We start from the raw sequence: 23,017 nt of genomic DNA, 5'->3' as shown, positions 1-23,017 counted from the left end.
AAAGTAATCACAAAAGTCTCTTTAAATTGTGCAATGCATATATTCTCAATACAATTTTTCTTTTTCTGGGGTTGATCCTGTGGGTTGAGAGCTCGAAGCGGGCACGACACGACAGTCGTGAAAATTTACACTCTCATTCTTGCATTTTTTACCGGTTACCAGCCAACCCAATTGATGCTTTTTTCTCTCTTTGGCCAATCACCCAAATAATTTAAAAAAAAAGAAGAAGAAGAAATGGTAAAACCCGCTATAGTGACTGAAGGTTCATCAAATAGTATTAGGGTGTGATGGCCGGACTGTTGCCCTGAACAATTCTAAAACCTAGACGAATGCATGCGTACGTACGTACGTCAATTGATTGTGACTGGACGTACGTATTGGAGGAGGAGGAGGAGGTACCTACAGTTGACAGGTGTCACTGAGAGACGAGGTAGGGGTTAGTTAAGTCATTATGTGACATGCAATATCTTATCTTTAGTTTCTTTCTTTTGCCAATCACCCTCGAAATCCAAGTTTGGCAAAAAAAGGCGACCCATCTATCACCTTGCTTTGCTTGTATGTGTTTTTCCTCTGCAAAGACTAGACATAGACATATTGTGGCAGCCCCTCTTTCATGCCCTCTTTTGCGCTTCCCATGTTGTTTCAACTTTCAACTTTCAACTTTTCATTTCACTTGTCTTCTTCTTGTTGGCTCATACTATGAAGCTCACACCTAACTTTACATACTTGGTTTTGCGTTGTATACTCCAAATTCTATCACGCAATCTTCAAAGTTATACAAATTTGAGTTGAATTCTATCATACACTTGAGTACGTATGAACTTAAACTTGTATAACTTTGAAGATTTAAGGTTTAGAGAAGTATAAGATTTGACCCATTTGGGTGTCATTTCTCACCCCAAGTAAACTTTTTTGGTTGAATTTAAGGTTAAGACTGTGCTTCCTGTGATGGGCAAATTTTTAAGGTTTGAAGTGGAGGGCCAACAGGTAGGTATGCTGCATAATTTGATTTGATAAGAGAAATCCAGGACCACCAAATATACAGTGGATTCTTGATTCCTCCTCACCACATATATATAATATGAGCTATCCAGAGACTATAGTGAACATTTTTTACCTCTCACATCTGCAGCTTTATAATGCTTGTGATTAGATTGGGTAGTGGGTACTTGCATTAGGGTTTTGATCCCCAAGATAATAACGTGACATTCTCACTATTCATTGAAGATATGTGAATCTTTCATTGGTTGGATTTTTCACTTTGAGATGGGATATGTCGGGGGTTGCATCCATTGAATGGATTATGTCTTGTTCCCCACTCAGTTCTAGTGCCAACTTTTTTTATTTATTTTATATATCAGCGATATTGAAGAAGGGAAGATTCAAACACATGATCTCATATGCAAAGATAAGATAATTGTTCTTAACAGCTTGAGCTACAAACCCCTTTGCAATGCCACAATGTCTCTTACGAGTAGTGTCTGGATGCATGTGATGTGAGTAGTGTCTGAGCATGTTGGTCATTTTAAATGGGCTTCTTTTTTGGGTCTGGATTTTAATAGCAAAGCTGAGGATGAAAGAACCTGGTCTGGAAGGACCATTGGCATAGCTTCAATGGACAGCCCATCTTCATGTCCTTACAGTGGTTGCTAGTTGGGTTAAGTCTGGAACACTCTATTGGGCCTAAACCAACTCAACAATTTAAAATTCTACCTGTATCTTCATGTCCTTACAGTGGTTGATAGTATCTAGTGCTTCAGACAGAAAAAAGAAAAAGAAAAAAGAAGACAAAGCACAAGTTGAAAAGAAAAAGCAGAATTTAGAAGAAGAAGATATACCAAATACTTGGCTGAGAGAAAAGGAAAATGGGCTTTTCTTATTTATGCCCATTAAAACCAAATGAGAAAAAAAAGTTATAGCTAGCAAGCAATATGAATGGCCACTGACTCACTGAGTCATTGACATTCCCAAGCAATGGCTTCGCTCTGTCTGAACTCGTTGCCTCTGCCTCCACCTTCCCAACCCCCCAAACTCTCAGAGGCTCCTTCACCTTCTTCTAATTCTCTCAACATTAATAGTTATTATGGCAGCAAAGGAGAAACCTCAAAGCCCATAGTTGTCAGTGGAAACCCACCCACCTATGTTTCTGCTCCTGGTCGCCGAATTGTCGCTGGTTCGTATTCTTTGTATTTCCTTTTCTATGTTTTTTGTATAAACATTTATTAGTTTGTGGAAGAAAAAAAACCATATTTTTGCGTTTTCTCTTCTTCTTTGTTGTTTATTTAACTGTTGCTGTTGCATTTGAATTTAGATTTTAGCAGTTGGGTTGTCACTATTTGTTTAAACTGTTGCATTGAAGTTGAATTCATGTTCAGTTTTGTTATTGGATTTGCAAATTCGAAGTGTAGAATGCATTGAAATTTCCATGATCATTCAGTTTCCATATAAATTTCATGCCATGAGGGAGGTTTTGTCATTCACATATGGTCAATCCTAGCTAATTAAAGTACCAGTTCCTGCCAACGACTCGTAGAAAAGGGCCTTGACTTGCAGACTAGAGGTCTCATGTTTGAATCCCTATGGCATCTTATTTGTGTGTGTGGGAGAAATCCCCTTCCCTGTAGTTTAGACCATGGCTTGTACTTAAAATATATATATATATACCAGTTCCTTGTTCCTGCTGAAAACTTCTCTGTAATGACTGTAATTTTGGTGCATTTCCTTATGAGGTTGTAGGCTTACCAGTATAGCTTTTTTTATTTATCTATAAATGTTTATGCCTTTGTGTGGCATAAATTATACAGTTGGGGATCTGCATGGAGACCTTGACCAAACAAGATGTGCACTTGAGATGGCTGCTGTGCTGAGTCCTGATGGTCAGGACTTATGGACTGGTGGAGAAACGGTATACCTTTAATTGGCTTAGTTCAGAGTAGTTAAGGTTCTTGCAGTTGTCTTCACTAGGCACAAAGTTGGTCTTTCTGTTTGTGAAACTACCAACTTTTGAAGAACATGAGGATAAATCTGTTTCCTTTGTGACATAGGTATTGATTCAGCTTGGAGATATACTTGATCGAGGTGAAGATGAAATAGCTATTTTGTCCTTGCTCCGATCCTTGGATATACAGGCAAAAGATGAAGGTGGAGCAGTTTTTCAGGTTTGCGTGGCAATTGGAAAATCTGCATTGTTGGAAAAAGTTATCAGATGCTTTAATTACTAGATTTTTTGTAGGTGATTTGATGTTTGAGGAATGTGTTTAGGCAATTGTGAGATACTGGTTTCATATAGACTGGTTTGCAAGATGACAATGCACCAAACCGTGCATTAATTATTAGATTATTTTGGTGCAAATTTGAGAATCGTATACGTAGATTGTTTCTGAATCAAGTTTTGTTGATCCTGCTCTTTGTAATGTTGTAGGTCAATGGGAATCATGAGACTATGAATGTGGAAGGGGATTTTAGATACGTGGAAACTGGAGGATTTGATGAGTGTATTGATTTCCTGGAATACTTGGATGACAATAGAGATGACTGGGAAGAAGCTTTTGTTGGCTGGACTGGTGTCTCTAAACAGCTGAAGGAAGACAGGAAAATGCCCCTAAATCATTGGGATCCATGGAATCTAGTGAGGGTACTGAAATCCTCTGTTTCACTTTTTATTCTTCTCCATTTACTATTTTAATGTTGCGTCTGATAAAGTTTTCCAAATATTAGGACAGAGGCAAAAGGGTGTGATTGCCAGATCAATCCTTCTAAGACCAGGTGGTCCATTGGCATGCGAGTTAGCACGGCATGCTGTTGTTCTTAAGGTTAATGACTGGGTCTTCTGTCATGGTGGTCTTATTCCTAACCATGGTAAAAAGAGTGCCTACAATCTGAACAAATTTGGTTTTCTTGTGTCATTGGCTGTTGAAAGTTTTAGAGAAGAAGCTTTATATATTTCTTGTTTGCATCACCTGATAGGAGTCTTGGTCCTTCCGCAGTTGCATATGGCGTAGAGAGGATGAACAGGGAAGTATCTCACTGGATGAGAGGCCTCAGTGACAGTGATGAGTCTGACAACCCTCATTTCCCTTTCATAGCCACCAGGGGCTATGACAGTGTAGTCTGGAACCGCTTATACTCGAGAGATACTTCAGAATTAGATGACTATCAGAACAACCAGGCAAGTAGATAGCAATGGTTTGGATTCCCTTTTTCTTATTCTGTTTCTTTGATACTCGGAGTGAAATAATTTGATTAGAATTCAAAAGAACCGCCAGCAGATTTCATTGCTGTGTTGAATATTTGTTTCCCTTAATATTGGATCCAATTGGACATTGTATTGAAAATGGGACAGTCTAGTTTCAGAATTTATTATTCACTTTCATATAAATCCATCCTCTTCTTCTAATGAGATTGAGAGTCAAGATTGAGCTTTTGAAATTTAAATCATCTGTCAGATACATTCTATTCTTGAAGAGACGCTACACGCCGTTGGTGCTAAGGCAATGGTGGTGGGGCATACTCCTCAAACTACAGGAGCAAATTGGTATGATCCCAAACCTTCTTTTAGGTAAAATGAAAGGGTTATCGTAGTCCTCATCTTTTGTAGATTCAGCTCTGAAGTTGTGGATTCTTCCCTGCAGTAAATACAATTGCAGCATATGGAGGATCGATGTAGGGATGTCCAGTGGAGTTCTTAATTCAAGACCAGAGGTAAACTAAAATTTAGTGGCTAAATCTATTTATACTCTCTTAAAAATCTTAAGTTCAATTGCTTCCATGCGTTAATATCAGATGCCGGTTTCTTGAATGCTTAACAGCAACGAAGGTAATCGAATATGTAATTTGACTATGTTTTGCAGGTTCTTGAAATCAAAGACAATAAAGCAAGAGTTATAAGAAGCAAAAGGGAGACGTCCAGTGAATCTCAGGTTGTCGATTTTATATAGAGACAAGCAAACTTCTTGTTTCAATGGCTCACATTGTTTATACAAAAGAAGATAACTTCAACGACGATAAAGGAGTAACACCATTTTTGACCATCTTAAAAGCAGAAGCAAACAGAGCAGAAAAATAGAGGGAAAAGCAGCCTTTGTATATGATACCCCCACACCAACTTTTTATTCTTGCTTCAAGCGAATTCCTTTTGGTTTTACTGTAAGATTAAAAATGAACGATAGCTGCATATATTGTTACTTTAACCAGAGATTTGGAGATGTAATTTAGTTATTTCCATTGTTGACTTTATATTGTTAATCACAAGAAGATTTAATTTTTTTTTTAGTACAGAAAATTTTGGATTGTAATGAAATAGGAAGAAACTCATGTGCCTGATACTCCCACAATGAGAGAAATTTTTCTGTGCGACCGTGACATTGCCTCGTGGGTTATTAATTCCGGTTTCATACATAATATGAAGGAAAAAGTTTGGCTTTTTAAAATTGAGGAGGAGCTCATCTTTACAATCAATGTGATTTTGACATGTGTAATTTTCTTTTAATATATATTTTTTCTTTTAAAGAAGGAGCTCATCCTTAATTTTAAAGAGTCAATCCAAAAAATGTAAATTTAATATTTATTTATGACCAAAACAAGACGGAAAATCTAAAAAGCAGTTGGCCGGTGTCTCTTTGATTTTGATGTCCAACGTCCACCTTCGTAAACTCCGCTAACCTCAACACACCCCCTGCGCACTATATCACTCAATCTGCCTGCACTTCATTTATATGCACGCCTTCCTCAGGCTTAACCTTCACCACCCTCTTATCCTGCTCAGCTCCCTCCCCACCATGACCGCCTCTCTCGCCCTCCCCTCCATCTCTCTCAACTCCTCCTCCGTTTCGGGGCTCCGAAATGGAAAAGGAGCCCCGCTCGGTATCCGGAGCCTCGGGCGATCTAGGGTTTCCATGACCGCCTCCGTTGGATCGCAGACTCTGCAAAGCGATGCCTTGTTCGCTGATTACAAGCCCAACTTCGCTTTCCTCTTCCCTGGTCAAGTGAGTTCGTTGCTCCCGCCATTTCCTTTCTTTAACTTGAACAATGTCGTTACTTTACTGCTCAGATAGTCATTCTAATTTTGAAATTGCTGTCAAAATTTCATTCTCAGTTTGTTACGAAAAATTTGCAATTTGGGCTGTAATTGGATAGTTGAATTTTGTCTTTTCCTATGCGTTTCTTGTTTGAAATTTCTAAAGATAGAGACTTCTTAGTTCTGAATTGAGCTGAATTTTGTTAATGCTCTGCTGTTTTTTGCAACACAGGGTGCGCAAGCAGTTGGAATGGGAAGGGAAGCTCAAAGCGTGCCTGCTGCTGCGGAGTTATACAAGAAAGCAAACGATATTTTAGGGTAGCATTCATACAGTTATTTCATTATTTTTTTTTTGTTCAGCTCAGATATAATCACTTTCTTTCGGTATATGGAAGATGGTTTTCATGAGTGATTTAATGTGTCTGTTGTGTGCAGGTTTGATCTTTTGGATGTTTGTATCAATGGACCAAAAGAGAAGCTAGATTCAACTGTTATAAGCCAGGTATGAGTATCACCTGAATTAACTGTTTTTAACTTTATAAGCAATGCTACACAGATAGGGTTTTTAACTCCATGATGCGTTTCAGATTTTCACTTGATAGTCATTGATTTTCTGGGTTGGCATGGAGCAATTATGTTTTTCTATGTCAAATGTTCAAGGATGAGATTTTCTTGTGATAGTCATTGATTAGTATCCACTACTACTTTGCAGCCAGCTATTTATGTCACAAGTCTAGCTGCTGTTGAGTTACTTCGTGCACGTGATGGAGGCCAGCAGATCATTGATTCTGTTGATGTCACATGTGGCCTAAGTTTGGGAGAATATACTGCTCTAGCATTTGCTGGGTCATTCAGGTGAGCCATCCAACTGAGCAAGATATGCTATCTTTCCTACTGTATTTTAGGTTTCATATTGAATTAAGGATGTGCCGATGAAATTATGCACAAGTAAAATTTCTCCTTTGATCTGTTAGCTTAGTGATCTCATTTAAGTTTACTGGGCCACAAGGAATTCAACTGTTCAGATGCTGCCCTTCCATGTTTATAATATAGGGGAGATGAACCGCCATTTTCATTGTTTACTTGGTTTAGGATAGCAGATTAATGTATTAGTAGAAGACAGCAGAATTATTGCATTTGTGTGATCTTCTGTAGTGGCTATCTTCTTGTGCTAATCTTCCCTATTTGTTGACTTGATTCAATATGTAAGCTTTGAGGATGGGCTCAACCTGGTCAAACTGAGGGGAGAAGCCATGCAGGTAACTTTATAGTTGTGCACGGTTTTCTATGATTCATGTTCCTGTGGGGAATAAGTGCATAATCTATGACACTTACATGCTTCCTTTTTATGACTTCCTTCAGGAAGCTGCCGATGCTGCCAAAAGTGCCATGGTCAGTGTCATAGGGTTGGACTCAGACAAGGTTCAACAGTTGTGTGATGCAGCCAATCAAGAGGTCGATGATGCTAACAAAGTTCAGATTGCAAATTATCTATGTACTGTAAGGACTTCAAATCCAACTTAGTAAGCCTAACTAGATGATTGGTTCTTAATTCATCTTAACAAAATGTTTGACCATGGCATGGAATGATTCTGTTGTTGTAGGGTAATTACGCTGTATCTGGTGGTGTGAAAGGAGTGGAAGCAGTAGAGGCCAAAGCAAAGTCATTCAAGGCCCGAATGACGGTACCACTCTTCATTTCCTACTTAGATGCAATTCCATTCTTCTTCAATTAATTTTTGATGCAATTCCATTCTTCTTCAATTAATTTTTGATGACGAACCCCCTCCTCCCCCATTCACTTCATGCTCAGGTTCGACTAGCTGTTGCTGGCGCTTTCCACACTAGTTTTATGGAACCTGCTGTATCAAGATTGGAAGCTAAATTGGCAGTAACGCAGATCAGAACACCAAGAATACCAGTTATCTCCAATGTTGACGCACAACCACACTCAGATCCCGAGACGATTAAGAAAATATTGGCTCGTCAGGTAAGCTAGCCAGAATTTTGTCCTCCCCATCACATCTCACGAGCAAGAATATTGATTTGGACCTTAAACTCAAAACCACAGGTGACTTCCCCTGTTCAATGGGAAACGACTGTCAAGACTCTCCTTAGCAAGGGGCTGAAGAAGAGCTACGAATTGGGACCTGGAAAGGTATAAATCATTGTACCAAACGCCTCGATGTACACACACATATCACTTGGCTCTGTAGCCTTTCTTGGATTCTGAGTTTGTTTGAATCATGTATCAGGTTATAGCTGGCATTGTGAAGAGAATGGAGAGAAGTGCAGAGATTGAGAACATTGCCTCGTGAAAAGGCAACCGGAGATGTGGCTTCAATGATATCCAGTTACCATGTGGTGGTACATTTGCCCATGGCGGCAGTTGAGGGAGGACCATGGGAAGAAGCAGCTTTTTCGGCCAAATATTTTCAACAGTTTACTACTCTTTAGAGTTTTTTTAGGTGATTAGAAATCCTATTTTCAGTATAATAAAGTTTGGTTTCTTCTCAATGTAAGCTTCTATCAATCAATGTAGCAGTGCATAAGCTGAAAATTTCGATTTTTGTAGATTGCCTCAGAATTATGTGAATTGCTGAATACTAAGTTGTTGTTGTCACATAGAAATGTGATGAAATGAACATGATTGATAAATTATTTATATTTCATAGATTGTTCTACATTTCATGGACTGGTAACATGCAAATCCAGTGATTTGATAATTTCCAATCCAATTCAAACCGGGCGCCGGAGTTGGCGAATGCGATCTATCAAGTTGCCCTCGGGGACCCGATCAGCCCAAGGGGGAGGCATTCCGGCGAAGGAAATTCCCCGCATCGCCTCCCTAACCCTCGTCGCGTTCTCCGGCGGCAACGGCGCATTTCTGCGATTCTCGTCTTCTCTGAACGCCCTCATTATCGCCGAATCAGAAGCCTCCTCCTCCTCTTCGTCTTCTTCGTCTTCGCTGCTCATGCTCATGCTCATGTTATTAGAACCCTCGACGTTGTCGTTTAGGCGGAGAGACGAAATCCCTCTCTGTACCTGATTCACAGTCACGCCGTTGGAGATCACCTGCTGCTGCTGCGGGTGGATCGAGACGGTGTCGTTTCTGCTCTGATCTTCATCTTCGGAATCGACGGCGGAGACTGGCTGGTAGTACTCGCCGGCCACTTCGTCCTCATCGATGTTCGTGTCCGAATCGCTTCCGTTGAGGTAGTCCGTAACTGAAAACCACAAAACGCATAATTAATTAACAATTAATCACAATGGTTGGAGAGAAAACAAATAAAAAAAGAAACATAAAACTGAAACCTTCGATGAAATCAGGATCAGCTGGAGCTGTAGCGTTCATGCTTTCAGTCTTCTAGAGAACCCAAGAATCTAAGAAGTGAGTGAGAGCGCTTTGGTGAAACCACGAATATAAATAAAACCAGAAATCAGAAAAAATTAAAACACAAAATGTAAAGAAAAAAAATGCACCAGCCGGGAATCGAACCCGGGTCTGTACCGTGGCAGGGTACTATTCTACCACTAGACCACTGGTGCTTGTTGACTTTCTTATGCAAAAGAAGATATATAGTCGTTAATGGATGTTTTCTTGTGGAAGCGCAAACGGAGAAGCTTTGTGGCTGAAGTTTCAACTTGGAACCACACATTTGAGCTCTGCTGAGCTGCTTTGGCTGGGCATTGAGGGAGGGAGTGGAAGCGGGAAAATGAAAGTTCCCATATTCAGGGCCTCAGTTCCTAAGTCTCATCCATTGCTCATTCATTCCCTTTCCTCTGCTCTACCACTCACAGATGAAGCTTCAAAGAAGAAGAGGTTGCTCTCTTGTTGTGCTTCATCAGAACTCAATCCAGTTCGGTGAGCCAATCTTAATTTCTCAGCCCAAGTTCTGGCATCATTCTTTTTTTCTTTTTTGTGTGAGAGTCTTAAGTTTAACTATTGGAGCTTGCAATGAATTTCTCTAGGATTAATATGTGTATAATTTAAACATGTTGGTTGATTGATGTATCTTGGCTTGGTTAATGTAGGCCAGAGCTGACTTTCTGTGTTGGCACTCATCTTATTCCACACCCCAACAAGGTATTTCATACTTGCAAGTTGCAAACCCATGTTTGTCTTCTTCAAGCATGTTCGTTATTTGTGTTGGGCATGATGTTTTTCTAAGAAAGTTCTAGTCTTTATTATCAAACTTCTAACAATTTGAAGTCTTGGTGGTGTTTTGAAAGGTTGAAAAAGGTGGGGAAGATGCTTTCTTTGTGAGCAGCTACAATGGGGGAATTATTGCTGTTGCTGATGGTGTCTCTGGGTATGGAAACTAAGTTGGGTTTCTTTTTTATTAGATTATGAACTTTAAAGCTTTCAACAGCTGCTTTGCGATTTGAAAAAGAAAGAATATAAAGATAGGTTGGATTTTGGTTGATGAATCACAAGAAATCCATTGTCGAGTTGGGTTAATAAACTTATGATTCAATCTATGCTGCAAAGTCATTTTGATTTCAGAATTTGTGATCTTCTCATTTTTGGCTTGCCAGTTGGGCTGAGCAGGATGTGGATCCTTCATTGTTCCCTAAAGAATTGATGGCCAATGTTTCATGTCTTCTGGGAGACGAGGAGGTAGTCTTCTTGAGTAAATATTACCAATGATGTCTTGTTTCTCTCAAAACAATTTATCATTTTCATTATGTTTTCAGAGCCATTATTGTTAAGTAGCTTTTCGAGTTTCTGCATATGTTGTGTGGCTAACAAATCCGATGCATGTTACCTATATAGCAGGGGAACAACAATCCTCAGATTCTGATAGGAAAAGCTCATGCTGCTACCTCTTCTACAGGTTCTGCTACGGTGTAAGTTCATCATTTTGTTCAAGAGATCCTCGCTATAGTTGTCATTTTCGTTAAGAACATCCTCACACACACATCTATTTACTTTTAACTTTCCTTTGTCTGACTCTGAGTAGAATTGTTGCCATGCTGGAGAGGAATGGGATTCTGAAAATTGCCAATGTTGGGGATTGTGGACTAAAGGTTATTCGTGAAGGTAATATATTATTCCCAACGCCATACTTGTGAACAAGTTCTGAGCTCTCCATTGCTCCATTTGGAAATGACATGTCATTGTGACAACTTGCAGGTAAAATTAATTTTTCCACATCTCCACAAGAACACTATTTTGATTGTCCATACCAACTCAGTTCGGAGGCTGTTAGCCAAACATACCTTGATGCGATGGTATTTACACCTATCTAACACTACGTGATTGCTGTCTATATTCTAGTCTCTCTAAACTAACAGTTCAGTGTCCTAATTTGGATCAACGACAGCGCATGCACAAATGTCTTACATGGGTTTCATATCTCCTTTTGGCTGCTTAACCACTGGGAACTGAAAACAAAGCAAAAAAAACTGAATATGACAGGATTTTCTAAGAATTTATAATGGCTGGTTTGACAAAAAAAATTTGTACCATATATTCATGTAGAGCCTGCAACTAGTAAACAGATACCAACCTTTGTGGAATTGCCATTTTTTTAGTGCAAATCAGATTATGATGATTGCCGATGATTATGATTGTGGGATAATCAGTCTCCAATTTCAGGTCAGCAGTATTGAGTTGATGGAAGGAGACACCATAGTAACGGGCTCAGATGGACTTTTTGATAATGTTTTCGACCATGAAATTGTTTCAGCATTGGCCGGATACAGAGATGTTGCCGAGGCTGGTATGTGTTTCCAATATCAACAAATTCTATGGGGATTAGTAATTCAGCACATAATTTATTTTCTTTCTAACTGAAATTGATTTTAATGCTAGCAAAGGCATTAGCTAATTTGGCAAGCAATCATTCATTGGATTCAAACTTTGATTCTCCCTACTCCATGGAGGCTAGATCAAGGGTAATATTAATTATCTGACTTAACCAAATTCTAAATCATGACGCTTTCTCGCAATGAAGACATAATAATTTGTTGCCTTGCTTTTTCTCACCTCTCAGGGTTTTGAGGCTCCTTTATGGAAGAAAATTCTTGGAATGAAGCTAACAGGCATGGTCTTTCTGGTTTAATGGATGACAATTCATATTCTTTGGTTTAATGGCTGACCTGAGTTTTCTGTTTGTGCAGGTGGAAAGCCCGATGATATCACTGTGATTGTTGGTCAGGTTGTAAGCTTATGAACCATTTTGATCTTTTTCCAAGAGATTCAAACTTCAAACACAAACCTTCCCTTTGCAGGGCAGCTGTGCAATAATTTTACTTTGATTTTTTCATCCTTTTTAACAGTCTTATAACTTTCATAGATCCACAAAAGATTACGGCAGCAACTGATTGAAAAATATCCATTCATATTTTGTCTACGAATGTACTGCTTTGGAAAATGTAGGGGTACCTCTCTTGTGCATTAAGCAAGACATTGCTATAAAATTCTGGTTACTGTCTGAATTTCCTATTTCTGGTCACGTCTTCATTCAAATAAAGTCAACAGTCCGCATGAAACTTTTGCACGTTTATTTTGTGCAAGCATCATCGACAAAAGTGAAGTTTCATGATTATTGAAACACCCTTTATAATGAAGATTGTGGGATAGTCGGATTGTTATGTATTTTCCCTTTTAATGATTATAACCAACTTCACAAGCCAATTGGTACACATTTCATTGACAAATGGAATGACGATAAGAGGATGGAAACATAATAACCATACAAATGCCTTGTCGTCAAAATACCCTAAGCAAAATAAATGAATCCAATCAGATTAAAACTACCGAGGAGATCCCAGAAAATTCATGGAGCAATATGGTGACCGATAACTGATGAAGCAGAAATCAATAATATCTACCAACATTAACATTTGTGAGAGCTAAAATATTATTCAAAATTTTATTATTGATAGATTGATCCATACATCATCAAGAAACCCAAACAGATGAAAAATTCTCAAACGGGGTTTCATGTAACGGAGATTCTAATGGAAAAACAACAAGAACACTTATTTCTATGATATCTAGAACAAACACTGGGGGTCAAAAAAGATTGATTGAAACAGACAACAATGTGTACAATACAAAAAATTAACCTACACCAATGAATCTGACTCGCTGACTACGATGCTGCCTATAAAAATAGACTCCAGTCAGGTCTGAAAAATTTGCTCACTCATCCGTCGTGTGAAGCAAACTCTGATTTCTCAATTATACAAAGGTATACCTAATAATCTCCTTTGTCTTTAAAGGCTCTTCAGGTTATAGTGCCACTATTACTACTACTACCATTGAGTTCTTGGAAGAAGGTTTTTGAGGCTTCATATGTGGACCAGCAGATAGCAGCAGCTGGGGCATGGAAGAGCATTCTTGGAGCCCATCCCCTCACAAGACCTTTGTATCCATCCTTTCTCACTATTGTCTGAAAAACATCTCTAATCGAACCACTTTTAAATCTGTCACAACCGCAAATACCCTGTACAACCAATCAATGACAAAAAAAAACCATAAGTATTTCAGACACAGGTTGCAGTTATATAGCCGTCACATATCTTTACTTAAATCATCCAGGGCTTAGTAATTCCACTAAAACTTTAGGTATAGTTGGCAGCATGCAGCAATGCCTACAATTTATCCATCATTTGTTTCAAATCTTAACAAATTCTTTTGATAGGAAAATTGTATTAAAGAAATGAAGATGATTTAGTTCTCCGAATCCAATTGCCACACATAAATGCAGCACCAGATAGCGAGGAGAACAACTTTCTCGGCTTCCACTCGAAATACACACACAAAACTGAATTAAGTGCATGTTAAATAGAAAATGTGAAGTCCTATTCTTAATATGATATCCAAAACATACTGATGAAAATTGAGTAGGACATGGGAGATAATGTTTTTGCTTTTAGTAGAAAACGCTTTTCAAAATATTTCCATTTGAATAAAAGATAACTTCTTTTCTGCTCTCATTACCTTAAACAGTCAAGTACTTGGAAACTAACGGTTATCAATTGCACTAGTATCTATTAATTATCTTCTTTAGCTCTTCAATTTGGTCCAAAATTTTGCGATGCTTAACAGTCAAGTGCCAAATTGAACTAACAAAAAGATTTACCTGACACTGTAATTGAGTTTTGACCACATCCAGCGGCGTAGTGACCACCGAGGCCAAGCCACCAGCTGCAGCACCAGCAGTAGCATGAACAATCAAACGCTCGTCGTTCGCATGCTCGGGTGAAATCTCCATCAAGCCTCTCTTCACCGCCTCATACGTCGCAAAATGCACCGCCGTAAACGGGGCATTCATCAGCACCGTCGTCCTGTACGACGCATAAAACGCCCTCACCCCATCTTCCCTGAACACCTTCCGCATACAATCCCACACTCCCTTGTACGGACTGTGAAGATTGTTCCCCAACTGCAGCCTCTGCTTCACCATGTCCATGGGGGTAAAAACGGCGTCGCTCGCTACCGTAGCAAAAACGCCCGAAATCGCATGGGCACCCGGGTTGTTCGGGTTCCCGCCCGAGAAAAATTTCTTGCTCATCTCATAGACGGAGAAGTAGACGGCGTGTGCCGGGCCGGCTCCGAGCCCCATGGCTCCAATGCCACGGTAGAGGCCGGCGGCCCCCTCGGACTTTAAAATGGATCCGAGGGCCTGCCGGACTCCGACCGACTTAATCGGGCAGGACCCGAGAGCTTGCATATGGGTTTTTATGGTGTCCACTGGGAACATGGCCATGTGTTCGACCATGCCGGCGATGGAGCCGGCGATCATGAACTGCCAGAAGTGGAGGCCGTCGTGGGCCGAAACGGTGGCGTCCTGCCGGTAGTCTTGGGGCTGAGAAATCGGGCGAAAGTCCGGGTTTTTGAACTTGGGCGTGGCGTCGGTGGCCATGGGAAGAGCAAAATCGGTGCTTGGCGAGATGGGTTTGGGAGAAGTCGGGTTTTTTAGATGGGTTTGGGTCCGATTCGTCTGATTTGAGTTTGGGGAGTTGGGTTTTACTGGATTGGGATTTCTCCATAAACAGCTATATCAAAGAAGAGAGCTTGGCTTGCATCATCTTTTGGATTATTGATAAATATGTCTGAGACTTGAGTGAGAGAGAGAGAAGGGGTTTAAGTTTAACGAGTCAACAAGGCAGGCAAATTGGGATAGGAGTTTGGAGAAGATTGATTTTGGCATTAGGGTTCCAAAGATTTCGGATTTAGGGTTTTCCTTTATTTTTTTTATTTTTTATTTTCCTCCCGAATTCAAGGAGATTGATTGATAAATTTTTTTGTTTTTGTTGAAAGATTAATTGAGAATTTATACTTTGGTTTTGACTTTAAAGCCCACACCACAGGAATAGGCAAATGGGCTGCTTTTGTGACAAAAGTTTTGTCATTGTTTCTGTTTTTGGGCCACTCTCAACTACCGGCTGGCTGCCTCTTCCCTTGTCCAAGGATCTTGGAGTTAAAAGGAAGTAAATTTCAGACATGAATGTATCTCCACCATAATCTAAGGAAATTTTCTCTTTCAAGTTTTTACATGTTTTTCCTTCAAACTCCGAGCTTAGGGTTTTTAATTTTTTTTTTTATATTATATATTTATATATTTTTGATATATTTTAAATATTTATTTTATACAAAAGGAAAATACACATTGGAGATTTAGCTCCACCAAACTCAATGTGAATTTTAGGTCTACCAATTTACCAAACACAATGTGAACACAGGGAAGGCCCTCGGCATAAGCAGACAAGGTGGCCGCCTAGGAGCCCTAAATTTGGAGGGCCTCCAATTTGTATAATACTCTATATATACATACTTATATTATTTATATAAAAAAAAACTATATTATATAAATATTATGTTAGGCCTAAACCAATTATTGTAAATATAAAAAAAAAAATTACCTATTCATTCAATTCAAAATTAAAAAGAGGAAAATCAATAAAGGCCCACTCATTGTAAAAAAAATAAAATAAAAAAAGCCCAATTATTCAATTAAAAATTAAAAAAAGGAAACTCAATAAATACCCAATTATTTTTTAAACTTATAGCTTAAATCAATCAACCTAGTTGAATCAATTAGGAAATTGAAAAATATATGGTAGAAAAACTTGATTATGTAAAGTTAATTGATATTTTTGAATTAAAAAAAATGCAAGAGTGATATTTAAGTGATGTTTTGATGCGTTTTATATAATTGTTGTGTAAATTATATATTGATTGTTTTTTTTATGTTACAATTGTGAATTTTAGTTCATATAATATTTTGTTAACTTACCAAAAAAAAAAACACATAAATTTACATATAGAGTAGAAGGCCCCATTTAAGCTGTTCGTCTAAGGCCTCCAAAACATAGGACTGTTGTGTGAACATGTCATGTAAGTTGCGAACAAAATTTGAAATATTATAAGGGAACCTTATTTCAAGCTTTTAAACAGTCTTTTGAGAACCTCTAACAACAAGTAGATTGAGTCTTGGCTTAATGCTCATGGCCTTGAGAAATGCTTCTAATGAAGGCATCGATGTTAGTCTCAGATGACCCACCTTCTGCAATGGCACCATGGCATATCTTTTTAAGCTCTCTAGCTCTTCTCCTCATTTCCTTCCCTTCTTCATCCTCCAAATCCATGAATTTCTTCACCAACCCAGCAATTTCCTCCCTTGTCACCAAATGGTCAATTTTGACCTCAGCCTTCTTCACCCTCAACCCAACTTTCCAATCCTCCACAATCAAGTTACTGACCATGCCTTGACCCATAAGCAAAGGAAATGCAAGAAATGGCACGCCAGCAAAAACGCCTTCTCTAACCGAGTTCCAACCACAATGTGTCAAAAACCCTCCAACACTAGAATGGCACAACACTCTCAATTGGTCACACCATGGCACTACCAAACCCATGTCGCCACAAACCTCTTTCACCCTACCGGTTTCTCCACGAGCCACCCAAATGAACCGAACACCGCTCTCGCACAAACCAGCTGTGATCTCATCCATTTGGGCACTGGAAACTGAAAGAAAACTTCCCATTGAGATGTACAACACAGAGCTACAAGGTTGAGAATCCAGCCACTTTAAATAGTTAAACACACCACTATCACTAGGGTCATTGTTTGAGTTGAAGTAAGGTATTAAGGGGCCAATGGTGTAAACGGGTTGTAAGAATTTTGCTCTTAAAACGTCAAGGACTTGGGTTTCAAGCTCATAGATGGAGGGGAATAAGAGATATTGTGCTTTAGGCACCCAAGAAAAATCTTCATGGATGTGAGTGTGACTCAGAATATTGGAGAAGCTTCCATCCATGAAATGAGGAAGGTCTACTAGTCGCGTCGAAGAAACTCCTGGAATGTAGTCCACACGCTCATTTCCCCTCTCTGTTAATGGATGGCAGTAAAATTTCAAAAAAACAAGAAAAACAATCTGTCAAAAAAATAAAAACAAAAGAAGGCAATAAGATTGAATTGAATTTTGATATATATATATATATTTGGTCTTTATTTAGTAAGTTACTCTCAATACATTAGGTACATTAATATGAAAGAGTTATTATTACGAGATGGGGATCGAACTCAAGTACTAGAAAACTGCCTTAACTAACTAGCCTAATTCTCTCACTAAGAAAGATAAAATGGCCTAATTCAAATTTGCCACCTTCAAACTCTTGTTTGTATAAAAAAGAAATGACTTTATAGAAATACCATGTAGCTACATTTATATTCAGGCAATTTATAATATTCTTACCTAATTGAAGTCATGAAACTGAAATTCAATCAAACAACTAAACTTACAATGAAATATAATAAATAAATAAAATAAAATCTTATGGTAACAAGATAGCAGTATAATTTCCTTTTTCACAAATTTAAAAGAGGAATAGAGAAAAGAATAGTCACAGACACTCACCTAGCAAGTCAACAGGAAAATGCCCATTTTCCGCCAAAAGATGGAAGTGTTGAAACACGGAGAAAACGGACGCCGGCATCGGCCAAAACGACGCCGCCGGGACATTCCTTCGGTTTCCGATACGGATGGCCCAAGGCAAGAAAGTGTCCGCCATAATCAAAACAGGCGGCTGCTCGAGCCGACCCAGAAGACGCTCAAACGGAGCTTCCATATTGGTCATGATTGCTTCAATGAAGCCGTCCATGTCGGCAGCGCGGACCAGCTCCGACGGGATAAAGTTGGGAACTGTGGCGAATCGAATGTTGTCCGGCTTGGCTTCGGAGCCGATGAAGTCGAGCCACTCTTCTGTGAGGACGAAGGTGATGAGAATATCGGCCTTGTGGGAAGCTAGCAACTTGCAAAGGTTCATCATTGGGTTGATGTGGCCCCGACCGGGATAGGGCACAGTAACCACGTGGCAGACGGAGGTTGGTTGGTCTTTGCTGGAATCCATGTCCGAATTTTTGGATGAAACAGGTTAGTAATTAGGTTGAAGAAGACATAACATTAGACATCGTTTTCGTATTCGCTTTTTGAAGTAGAAGGTTGTTCGGTTCGGTGAGTGTCTGTTTCTTAAAGAAGTTCCTACTACCATGTGGGTTAATATCGTCCACAACGTTTGGTAGGTTAGGCAACTTGGTTAAGTTAGTGTGAACATGTAACTCTTGAACTAAAGTTCGAATCACTCTCGAGACCTAAGTTCAAATTACTCCACCTTTTTAATTGTTTGTACAATATCTGGCCAAGCATTTCGAAGCTAATCCAAGCAAAGGGAAGGGAGTCCCACATCGACAAAACACAAGAGAAGGGGAGTCTCCCTTCCCTATAAAAGAAGACCCCTCTCCTTCAAAAGAGAGGAGGGAGAGAGTGGGGCAGGCTGCTTGGGCCTCATGGGCTTACCCATGAGCCCATTTACAAGTCCACGGATCATACCAGATCCTCAGCCTTCAGCCTTCAACTTTCGGCCTCTCGCCTTCGGTCTGCAGCCTTCAGCCTTCGGCCTTCAGCCTACAGCCTTCGACCTTCGGCATCGGCCATCAGCCTTCGGCCTTCGGCATCGGCCATCAGCCTTCGGCCTTTGGCATTGGCCATCAGCCTTCGGCCTTTGGCATCGGCCATCAGCCTTCGGTCTTCGGCCTTCAGCCTTCGGTATTCTTCCTCTTCTCCTTGAGTTTAAACCTATGTGCAATGTATACTCACATTATCGTAATGAGAACATACTTCTCCGTGGACGTAGCCCATTATTCGGGTGAACCACGTACATCTGTCTTCTGTATGCATGCCAATTTACTTACCGAATGGCTCACATACTAAGGGTCCTCACCTTCAACATCCACCTCATCTTTAAGTTGGTCTAATTACTACCCATATAGTTTTAGCACCAACAGATTGGCGCCGTCTGTGGGAAGCGATACAAAATGCTATATCGTTCTCCTTCACGAGTGCTCTCGGCAACCTTTTGAGCCATGCCCTCGACACCTCCTACCATCTGCCTTCGGCCTTCGGCACCTCTTACATCATTCGGCGCATGCGATGTCTTCACATCCCCCCAATGATTCGGCATCTGTCTTCGGCCTTCGGTACCCCTTACATCATTCGGCGCGTGCGATGTCTTCACATCCCCCTAAAGATTCGGCATCGGCCATCAGCCTTCGGCCTTCGGCATCGGTCATCAGTCTACGGCCTTCGGCATCGGCCATCAGCCTTCGGCCTTCAGCCATCGGCCATCAGCCTTCGGCCATCAGCTATCGGCCATCGCCTTCGGCCATCAGCCTTCGGCCTTCAGCATCGGCCATTAGCCTTTGGCCATCAACTTTCGGCCTTCGGCATCGGCCATCAGCCTTCGGCCTTCGGCATCAGCCATCGGCTATCAGCCTACGGCCATCAGCTTACGGCCATCAGCCTTCGGCCTATTCTCAAAGCCATGCCGAACGACACCTGACACTTCTCCCTTTCGGCTCCATCCGACATCGGCCATCAGCCTTCGGCCTTCGGCATCAGTCATCGGCCATCAGCTATCGGCCATCAGCCTTCGGCCTTTGGCATCGGCCATCAGTCTACGGCCTTCGGCATCGGCCATTAGCCTTCGACCATCAGCCTTCAGCCTTCGGCATCGGCCATCAGCCTTTGGCCATCAGCCTTCGGCCTTTGGCATCGGCCATCAGCCTTCGGCCTTCGGCATCAGCCATCAGCCATCGGCCATCAGCCTTCGGCCTATTCTCAAAGCCATGCCGAACGGCACCTTCCAGGAGACACTTCTCCCTTTCGGCGCCATCCGACATCGGCCATCAGCCTTCGGCCTTCAGAATCAGCCATCAGCCTTCGGCCTTCGGCATCGGCCATCAGCCATCAGCCATCAGCCTTCGGCCATCAACTATCGGTCATCAGCCATCGGCCTGTTGAAGAATGAGCAGAAGCATTACTTGGCCAGTACATTGATGACTACAAGTCCCCAAATCAAGAAGTACCTCCTTAATCGGGAACTTGGGGGACTCCTGTTTGTACAATATCTGGCCAAGCATTTCGAAGCTAATCCAAGCAAAGGGAAGGGAGTCCAATGATCGGTGCATATTTACATATCATTTTGTACCCTTCTAGCTTATGATTTGGTTATGTTTTTGAGTTAAACTTGTGCTTTTAATCCTTTTTGTGTTTATCTTTCAGTTCATTGAGCTTTAGGTAATAATGAGGGCTTTGGATAGTAAATGATGCAATCCATGCATGTTAAAGCCTGATTTGGATAAAGGGAAGAAGTGCTTAAAGACAAACTCATTTTGGCTACAGCCCCCTGCCAGTCCAGTTTCGTAGGTCATATTGCAAGCTTTGTTTCAGCAATCTACATAGATCGTATGAGGCCACATTATTCATGAAAGTTGTTCCAATGGGTGTGTAATATAACATATCCAAAATTCAGCCCCATTGGATAAATATGGAGTCTGTTACCTAGCAAACACAGAGCCATACTCAGGATGGATTTTATCAGCGCGCAAAATGAGTTAGCAATTTGTTTTGGCCTTAACTTCCTCCTCCGACCTTGGATTGGCCCAAATGATATATGGCTGGAAAGAAGACATTCTGAACTTCAAGTTTGAGTGCTTAAAGTCTTAATTTGCTTAAGGTAAGCCCAATTCGTAAGCCCTTGAAGTTGCTGGTCATGCTGACCTCAGGATGAGCTATTGTTTCTGGTTGGAAGCTTGGTCATGGTGAGCTAGGCATGAGCTATTGTAGCTGGTTGGAAGCTTGGTCATGGTGACATGAAGATGAGCTAGGGCTTCTGGTGGGATTTATTGGTCAAGTGCATCAACCAATTCATATTTTCTAATACAAGTGTTGTATGCATTAGCCATATCAAATTCAGATTTTCACTTCCCCTAGGCCTATAAATAGAGAAGTTCTCTAAGCTTGTAAACACACCCCAAGGGGGGGAGCTCTCAAACACTTCTCTAGAGCTCCTTTCCCTTCTCTTCCTCAAATTCTCTTAGTTTCTCTTTCTAGTTTTCAATTGTTATAATGAGATCTTTGTGCTGAAATTTTCCTTTAAGTCTTTCCAAGTTCTACTTTAATTTTCATTGTTATGTAAATTCTTTTCTTTAGTTTCAAGTTTGATTAGTTTCCAAGTTTCAATTATGATTTTTGTTCTTATTCATTATGCTTATAAGTTAATATGCTAGTTTGAATGATTGATCACCATTTAGGCTTGCATGTTAGCTATCTTGGTTTGAATTAAGAGTAGACACCATACTTTAATTCGAATTGAACTATGAATAGGAAGAGTATGTATGGACATTCGACAACAGGGATTAGATACATGTTTGGTTGTTTAAATTGTTCTTCTATGCTTAATGGGTTCCTAATGCTTAATTTTAGGTTAGACAACAAATGATCAAATTAGGGAATTAGGAACACAAGGTTATGACCACACACCATGGCTTAATCATACATTAGCTAGAATCAATCCGTTAATCTAATTGAACTTGGGAACTTATCTACTTGAGTTAGTTATTTTCTTTCTTCCTTGTTTTATTTATTTCCTTTCTTTTTCATTTCTGTTTTGTGTAGGAGAAATGAATTGGATCATTCAATCACCAATCCTCGTGGGATCGACCTCGCACTTACATACGCTATACTACCGAACGGCTCGTGCACTTGCGAGTATCACAAGTTGAGGATGCAACTGAATCCATTTTGGTGCAGCTGTATCTACACAACAAGTTTTTGGCGCCGTTGCCGGGGATCGGTAACATTGTTTGATTCTATTTGGTTTTCCTACTTTATTTTTTTTTTCTTAACTGGACAATTTCAAGTTTTAAAGTTAATGACGTTAATGGACAAGTTGTGTTTGTAGTCCAACAGAAAAGGACAATTGCCCAACAAGCAAGAGAACTGGGTTTAAGTCCCAGCTTACACAACCCATTGGTGCTTGTTGCTTTGAAGCATGAAATTAGACGTGTGTTGATTTTCCTTTTCATTTTAGTTTTTATTTCCTAATCCTTTAATTTTGTTTCAAAGTTTTCTGTGCTTGTTTTAGCAATTTATGATAGCTTAATAAAAATGGAAAGAGATGGCAACCTCAATCATAAGAATGGGAAGTGTGGAGTAGTGGGAGAAGTCGCGACCTCCAAATGCATCACGCTCGACCTAATCGCTTCAAGGGGGAGCATTTCAATCCTTTCTCTTCTTTGAATTCTGTTTATTTCTGTAGTTGTTTTTGCCTTTTGGTTCGCGTTGAGTTCTTTGTTTTTCTATGCTGAATCCAACCATATAAAGAACGTAAAATTTGGACTTACGGTTGGAAAGTTATAGCCTAAAAACTGAACAGAGGTCGAAGCTGAAAAACATAGAAACGAATCTGTCCAAATGGTGATAAAAGGGTGATAGAAAGTGCTGTTTGTTTTTTTTCTTTGGTTTCTTGGTTTGTTTCTTTTAGTGCAACAATTTATGTTGTTTGTTTGAATTTGTTTACAGTACTTAGTTCATTTTCGTGTATGGTTTGTTGTTTCATTTTATCTTAATTTGTTTTTGTTTCTTATCTTAAAATTTTAAAAATAAAATAAAATAAAATTTTCATATGAGCCGACTTATGGT

General features: G+C 40.0%; 6 protein-coding genes and 2 non-coding genes across 10 annotated transcripts; 3 read left to right on the top strand and 5 right to left on the bottom strand.

The window, feature by feature from the left end:
* The first annotated feature begins 1,803 nt into the window (after positions 1 to 1,803).
* Positions 1,804 to 5,271, top strand: SLP1 (Calcineurin-like metallo-phosphoesterase superfamily protein). Its single transcript, XM_021954820.2, has 9 exons — positions 1,804 to 2,173; positions 2,805 to 2,905; positions 3,045 to 3,158; positions 3,422 to 3,634; positions 3,723 to 3,858; positions 3,987 to 4,168; positions 4,446 to 4,534; positions 4,632 to 4,701; positions 4,851 to 5,271. Exons 1-9 carry the CDS (start codon positions 1,975 to 1,977, stop codon positions 4,935 to 4,937), a joined length of 1,191 nt encoding a protein of 396 aa, XP_021810512.2. The 5' UTR covers positions 1,804 to 1,974; the 3' UTR covers positions 4,938 to 5,271.
* A 301-nt stretch (positions 5,272 to 5,572) lies between these two features.
* Positions 5,573 to 8,688, top strand: EMB3147 (Acyl-carrier-protein S-malonyltransferase). Its single transcript, XM_021954865.2, has 10 exons — positions 5,573 to 5,984; positions 6,249 to 6,334; positions 6,452 to 6,518; positions 6,729 to 6,871; positions 7,227 to 7,275; positions 7,379 to 7,516; positions 7,621 to 7,701; positions 7,830 to 8,006; positions 8,088 to 8,174; positions 8,272 to 8,688. Exons 1-10 carry the CDS (start codon positions 5,715 to 5,717, stop codon positions 8,332 to 8,334), a joined length of 1,161 nt encoding a protein of 386 aa, XP_021810557.1. The 5' UTR covers positions 5,573 to 5,714; the 3' UTR covers positions 8,335 to 8,688.
* Positions 8,650 to 9,487, bottom strand: LOC110753884 (uncharacterized). Its single transcript, XM_021954866.2, has 2 exons — positions 9,332 to 9,487; positions 8,650 to 9,243 (listed from the first exon to the last, which is right to left on the bottom strand). Exons 1-2 carry the CDS (start codon positions 9,369 to 9,371, stop codon positions 8,756 to 8,758), a joined length of 528 nt encoding a protein of 175 aa, XP_021810558.1. The 5' UTR covers positions 9,372 to 9,487; the 3' UTR covers positions 8,650 to 8,755.
* A 7-nt stretch (positions 9,488 to 9,494) lies between these two features.
* On the bottom strand, positions 9,495 to 9,565 carry TRNAG-GCC (transfer RNA glycine (anticodon GCC)). Its single transcript has one exon. It is a non-coding gene; the product is annotated as a tRNA-Gly (tRNA).
* A 74-nt stretch (positions 9,566 to 9,639) lies between these two features.
* On the top strand, positions 9,640 to 12,456 carry PBCP (Protein phosphatase 2C family protein). Of its 3 annotated transcripts, none has more exons than XR_002526209.2 (11): positions 9,640 to 9,881; positions 10,052 to 10,103; positions 10,250 to 10,329; positions 10,556 to 10,637; positions 10,794 to 10,867; positions 10,981 to 11,060; positions 11,154 to 11,251; positions 11,619 to 11,742; positions 11,840 to 11,917; positions 12,016 to 12,064; positions 12,143 to 12,164. XR_002526209.2 is itself a non-coding variant. In XM_021954830.2 (11 exons), exons 1-11 carry the CDS (start codon positions 9,733 to 9,735, stop codon positions 12,193 to 12,195), a joined length of 921 nt encoding a protein of 306 aa, XP_021810522.2. In that variant the 5' UTR covers positions 9,640 to 9,732; the 3' UTR covers positions 12,196 to 12,456. The 3 variants fall into 3 exon arrangements, 2 of the variants coding, with proteins under 2 accessions (XP_021810522.2, XP_021810521.2); XM_021954830.2 differs by having other exon boundaries at positions 10,797 to 10,867; positions 11,835 to 11,917; positions 12,143 to 12,456; XM_021954829.2 differs by having other exon boundaries at positions 11,835 to 11,917; positions 12,143 to 12,456.
* Positions 12,457 to 12,867: 411 nt separating this feature from the next.
* LOC110753917 (uncharacterized) lies at positions 12,868 to 15,277 on the bottom strand. The gene is made up of 2 exons (XM_021954902.2): positions 14,113 to 15,277; positions 12,868 to 13,473 (listed from the first exon to the last, which is right to left on the bottom strand). Exons 1-2 carry the CDS (start codon positions 14,893 to 14,895, stop codon positions 13,255 to 13,257), a joined length of 1,002 nt encoding a protein of 333 aa, XP_021810594.2. The 5' UTR covers positions 14,896 to 15,277; the 3' UTR covers positions 12,868 to 13,254.
* Positions 13,697 to 13,834, bottom strand: LOC148294118 (small nucleolar RNA snoR136). Its single transcript, XR_015836937.1, has one exon. It is a non-coding gene; the product is annotated as a small nucleolar RNA snoR136 (small nucleolar RNA).
* A 988-nt stretch (positions 15,278 to 16,265) lies between the features above and the next one.
* LOC110753873 (UDP-glycosyltransferase 87A1-like) lies at positions 16,266 to 18,518 on the bottom strand. The gene is made up of 2 exons (XM_088253996.1): positions 17,894 to 18,518; positions 16,266 to 17,364 (listed from the first exon to the last, which is right to left on the bottom strand). The coding sequence occupies exons 1-2, from the start codon at positions 18,384 to 18,386 to the stop codon at positions 16,472 to 16,474; spliced, it is 1,386 nt and encodes a 461-aa protein (XP_088110122.1). The 5' UTR covers positions 18,387 to 18,518; the 3' UTR covers positions 16,266 to 16,471.
* Positions 18,519 to 23,017: the final 4,499 nt, after the last annotated feature.

The sequence above is a fragment of the Prunus avium genome, chromosome 6 (genome assembly GCF_965620075.1).
Source record: "Prunus avium chromosome 6, drPruAviu1.hap1.1, whole genome shotgun sequence".
NCBI lineage: Eukaryota > Viridiplantae > Streptophyta > Magnoliopsida > Rosales > Rosaceae > Prunus > Prunus avium.
Note: the sequence above shows the minus strand (reverse complement) of the source record. Positions and strands in the feature narration are given on the sequence as shown.

Coding starts and splice junctions, on each gene's coding strand:
- LOC110753917 (XM_021954902.2), bottom strand. CDS start 14,895: ATGGCCACCGACGCCACGCCCAAGTTCAAAAACCCGGACTTTCGCCCG. Junction 13,474..14,112: donor AAACTCAATTACAGTGTCAG/GTAAATCTTTTT, acceptor TTGGTTGTACAG/GGTATTTGCGGTTGTGACAG.
- PBCP (XM_021954829.2), top strand. CDS start 9,733: ATGAAAGTTCCCATATTCAGGGCCTCAGTTCCTAAGTCTCATCCATTG. Junction 10,104..10,249: donor TTATTCCACACCCCAACAAG/GTATTTCATACT, acceptor GTGTTTTGAAAG/GTTGAAAAAGGTGGGGAAGA. Junction 11,918..12,015: donor CCATGGAGGCTAGATCAAGG/GTAATATTAATT, acceptor CTCACCTCTCAG/GGTTTTGAGGCTCCTTTATG.
- EMB3147 (XM_021954865.2), top strand. CDS start 5,715: ATGCACGCCTTCCTCAGGCTTAACCTTCACCACCCTCTTATCCTGCTC. Junction 7,702..7,829: donor CATTCAAGGCCCGAATGACG/GTACCACTCTTC, acceptor CTTCATGCTCAG/GTTCGACTAGCTGTTGCTGG. Junction 8,007..8,087: donor AGAAAATATTGGCTCGTCAG/GTAAGCTAGCCA, acceptor TCAAAACCACAG/GTGACTTCCCCTGTTCAATG.
- SLP1 (XM_021954820.2), top strand. CDS start 1,975: ATGGCTTCGCTCTGTCTGAACTCGTTGCCTCTGCCTCCACCTTCCCAA. Junction 2,906..3,044: donor TATGGACTGGTGGAGAAACG/GTATACCTTTAA, acceptor TTTGTGACATAG/GTATTGATTCAGCTTGGAGA. Junction 3,159..3,421: donor AAGGTGGAGCAGTTTTTCAG/GTTTGCGTGGCA, acceptor GTAATGTTGTAG/GTCAATGGGAATCATGAGAC.
- LOC110753873 (XM_088253996.1), bottom strand. CDS start 18,386: ATGGATTCCAGCAAAGACCAACCAACCTCCGTCTGCCACGTGGTTACT. Junction 17,365..17,893: donor TTTTCCTGTTGACTTGCTAG/GTGAGTGTCTGT, acceptor ATCCATTAACAG/AGAGGGGAAATGAGCGTGTG.
- LOC110753884 (XM_021954866.2), bottom strand. CDS start 9,371: ATGAACGCTACAGCTCCAGCTGATCCTGATTTCATCGAAG. Junction 9,244..9,331: donor TGATCCTGATTTCATCGAAG/GTTTCAGTTTTA, acceptor TGTGGTTTTCAG/TTACGGACTACCTCAACGGA.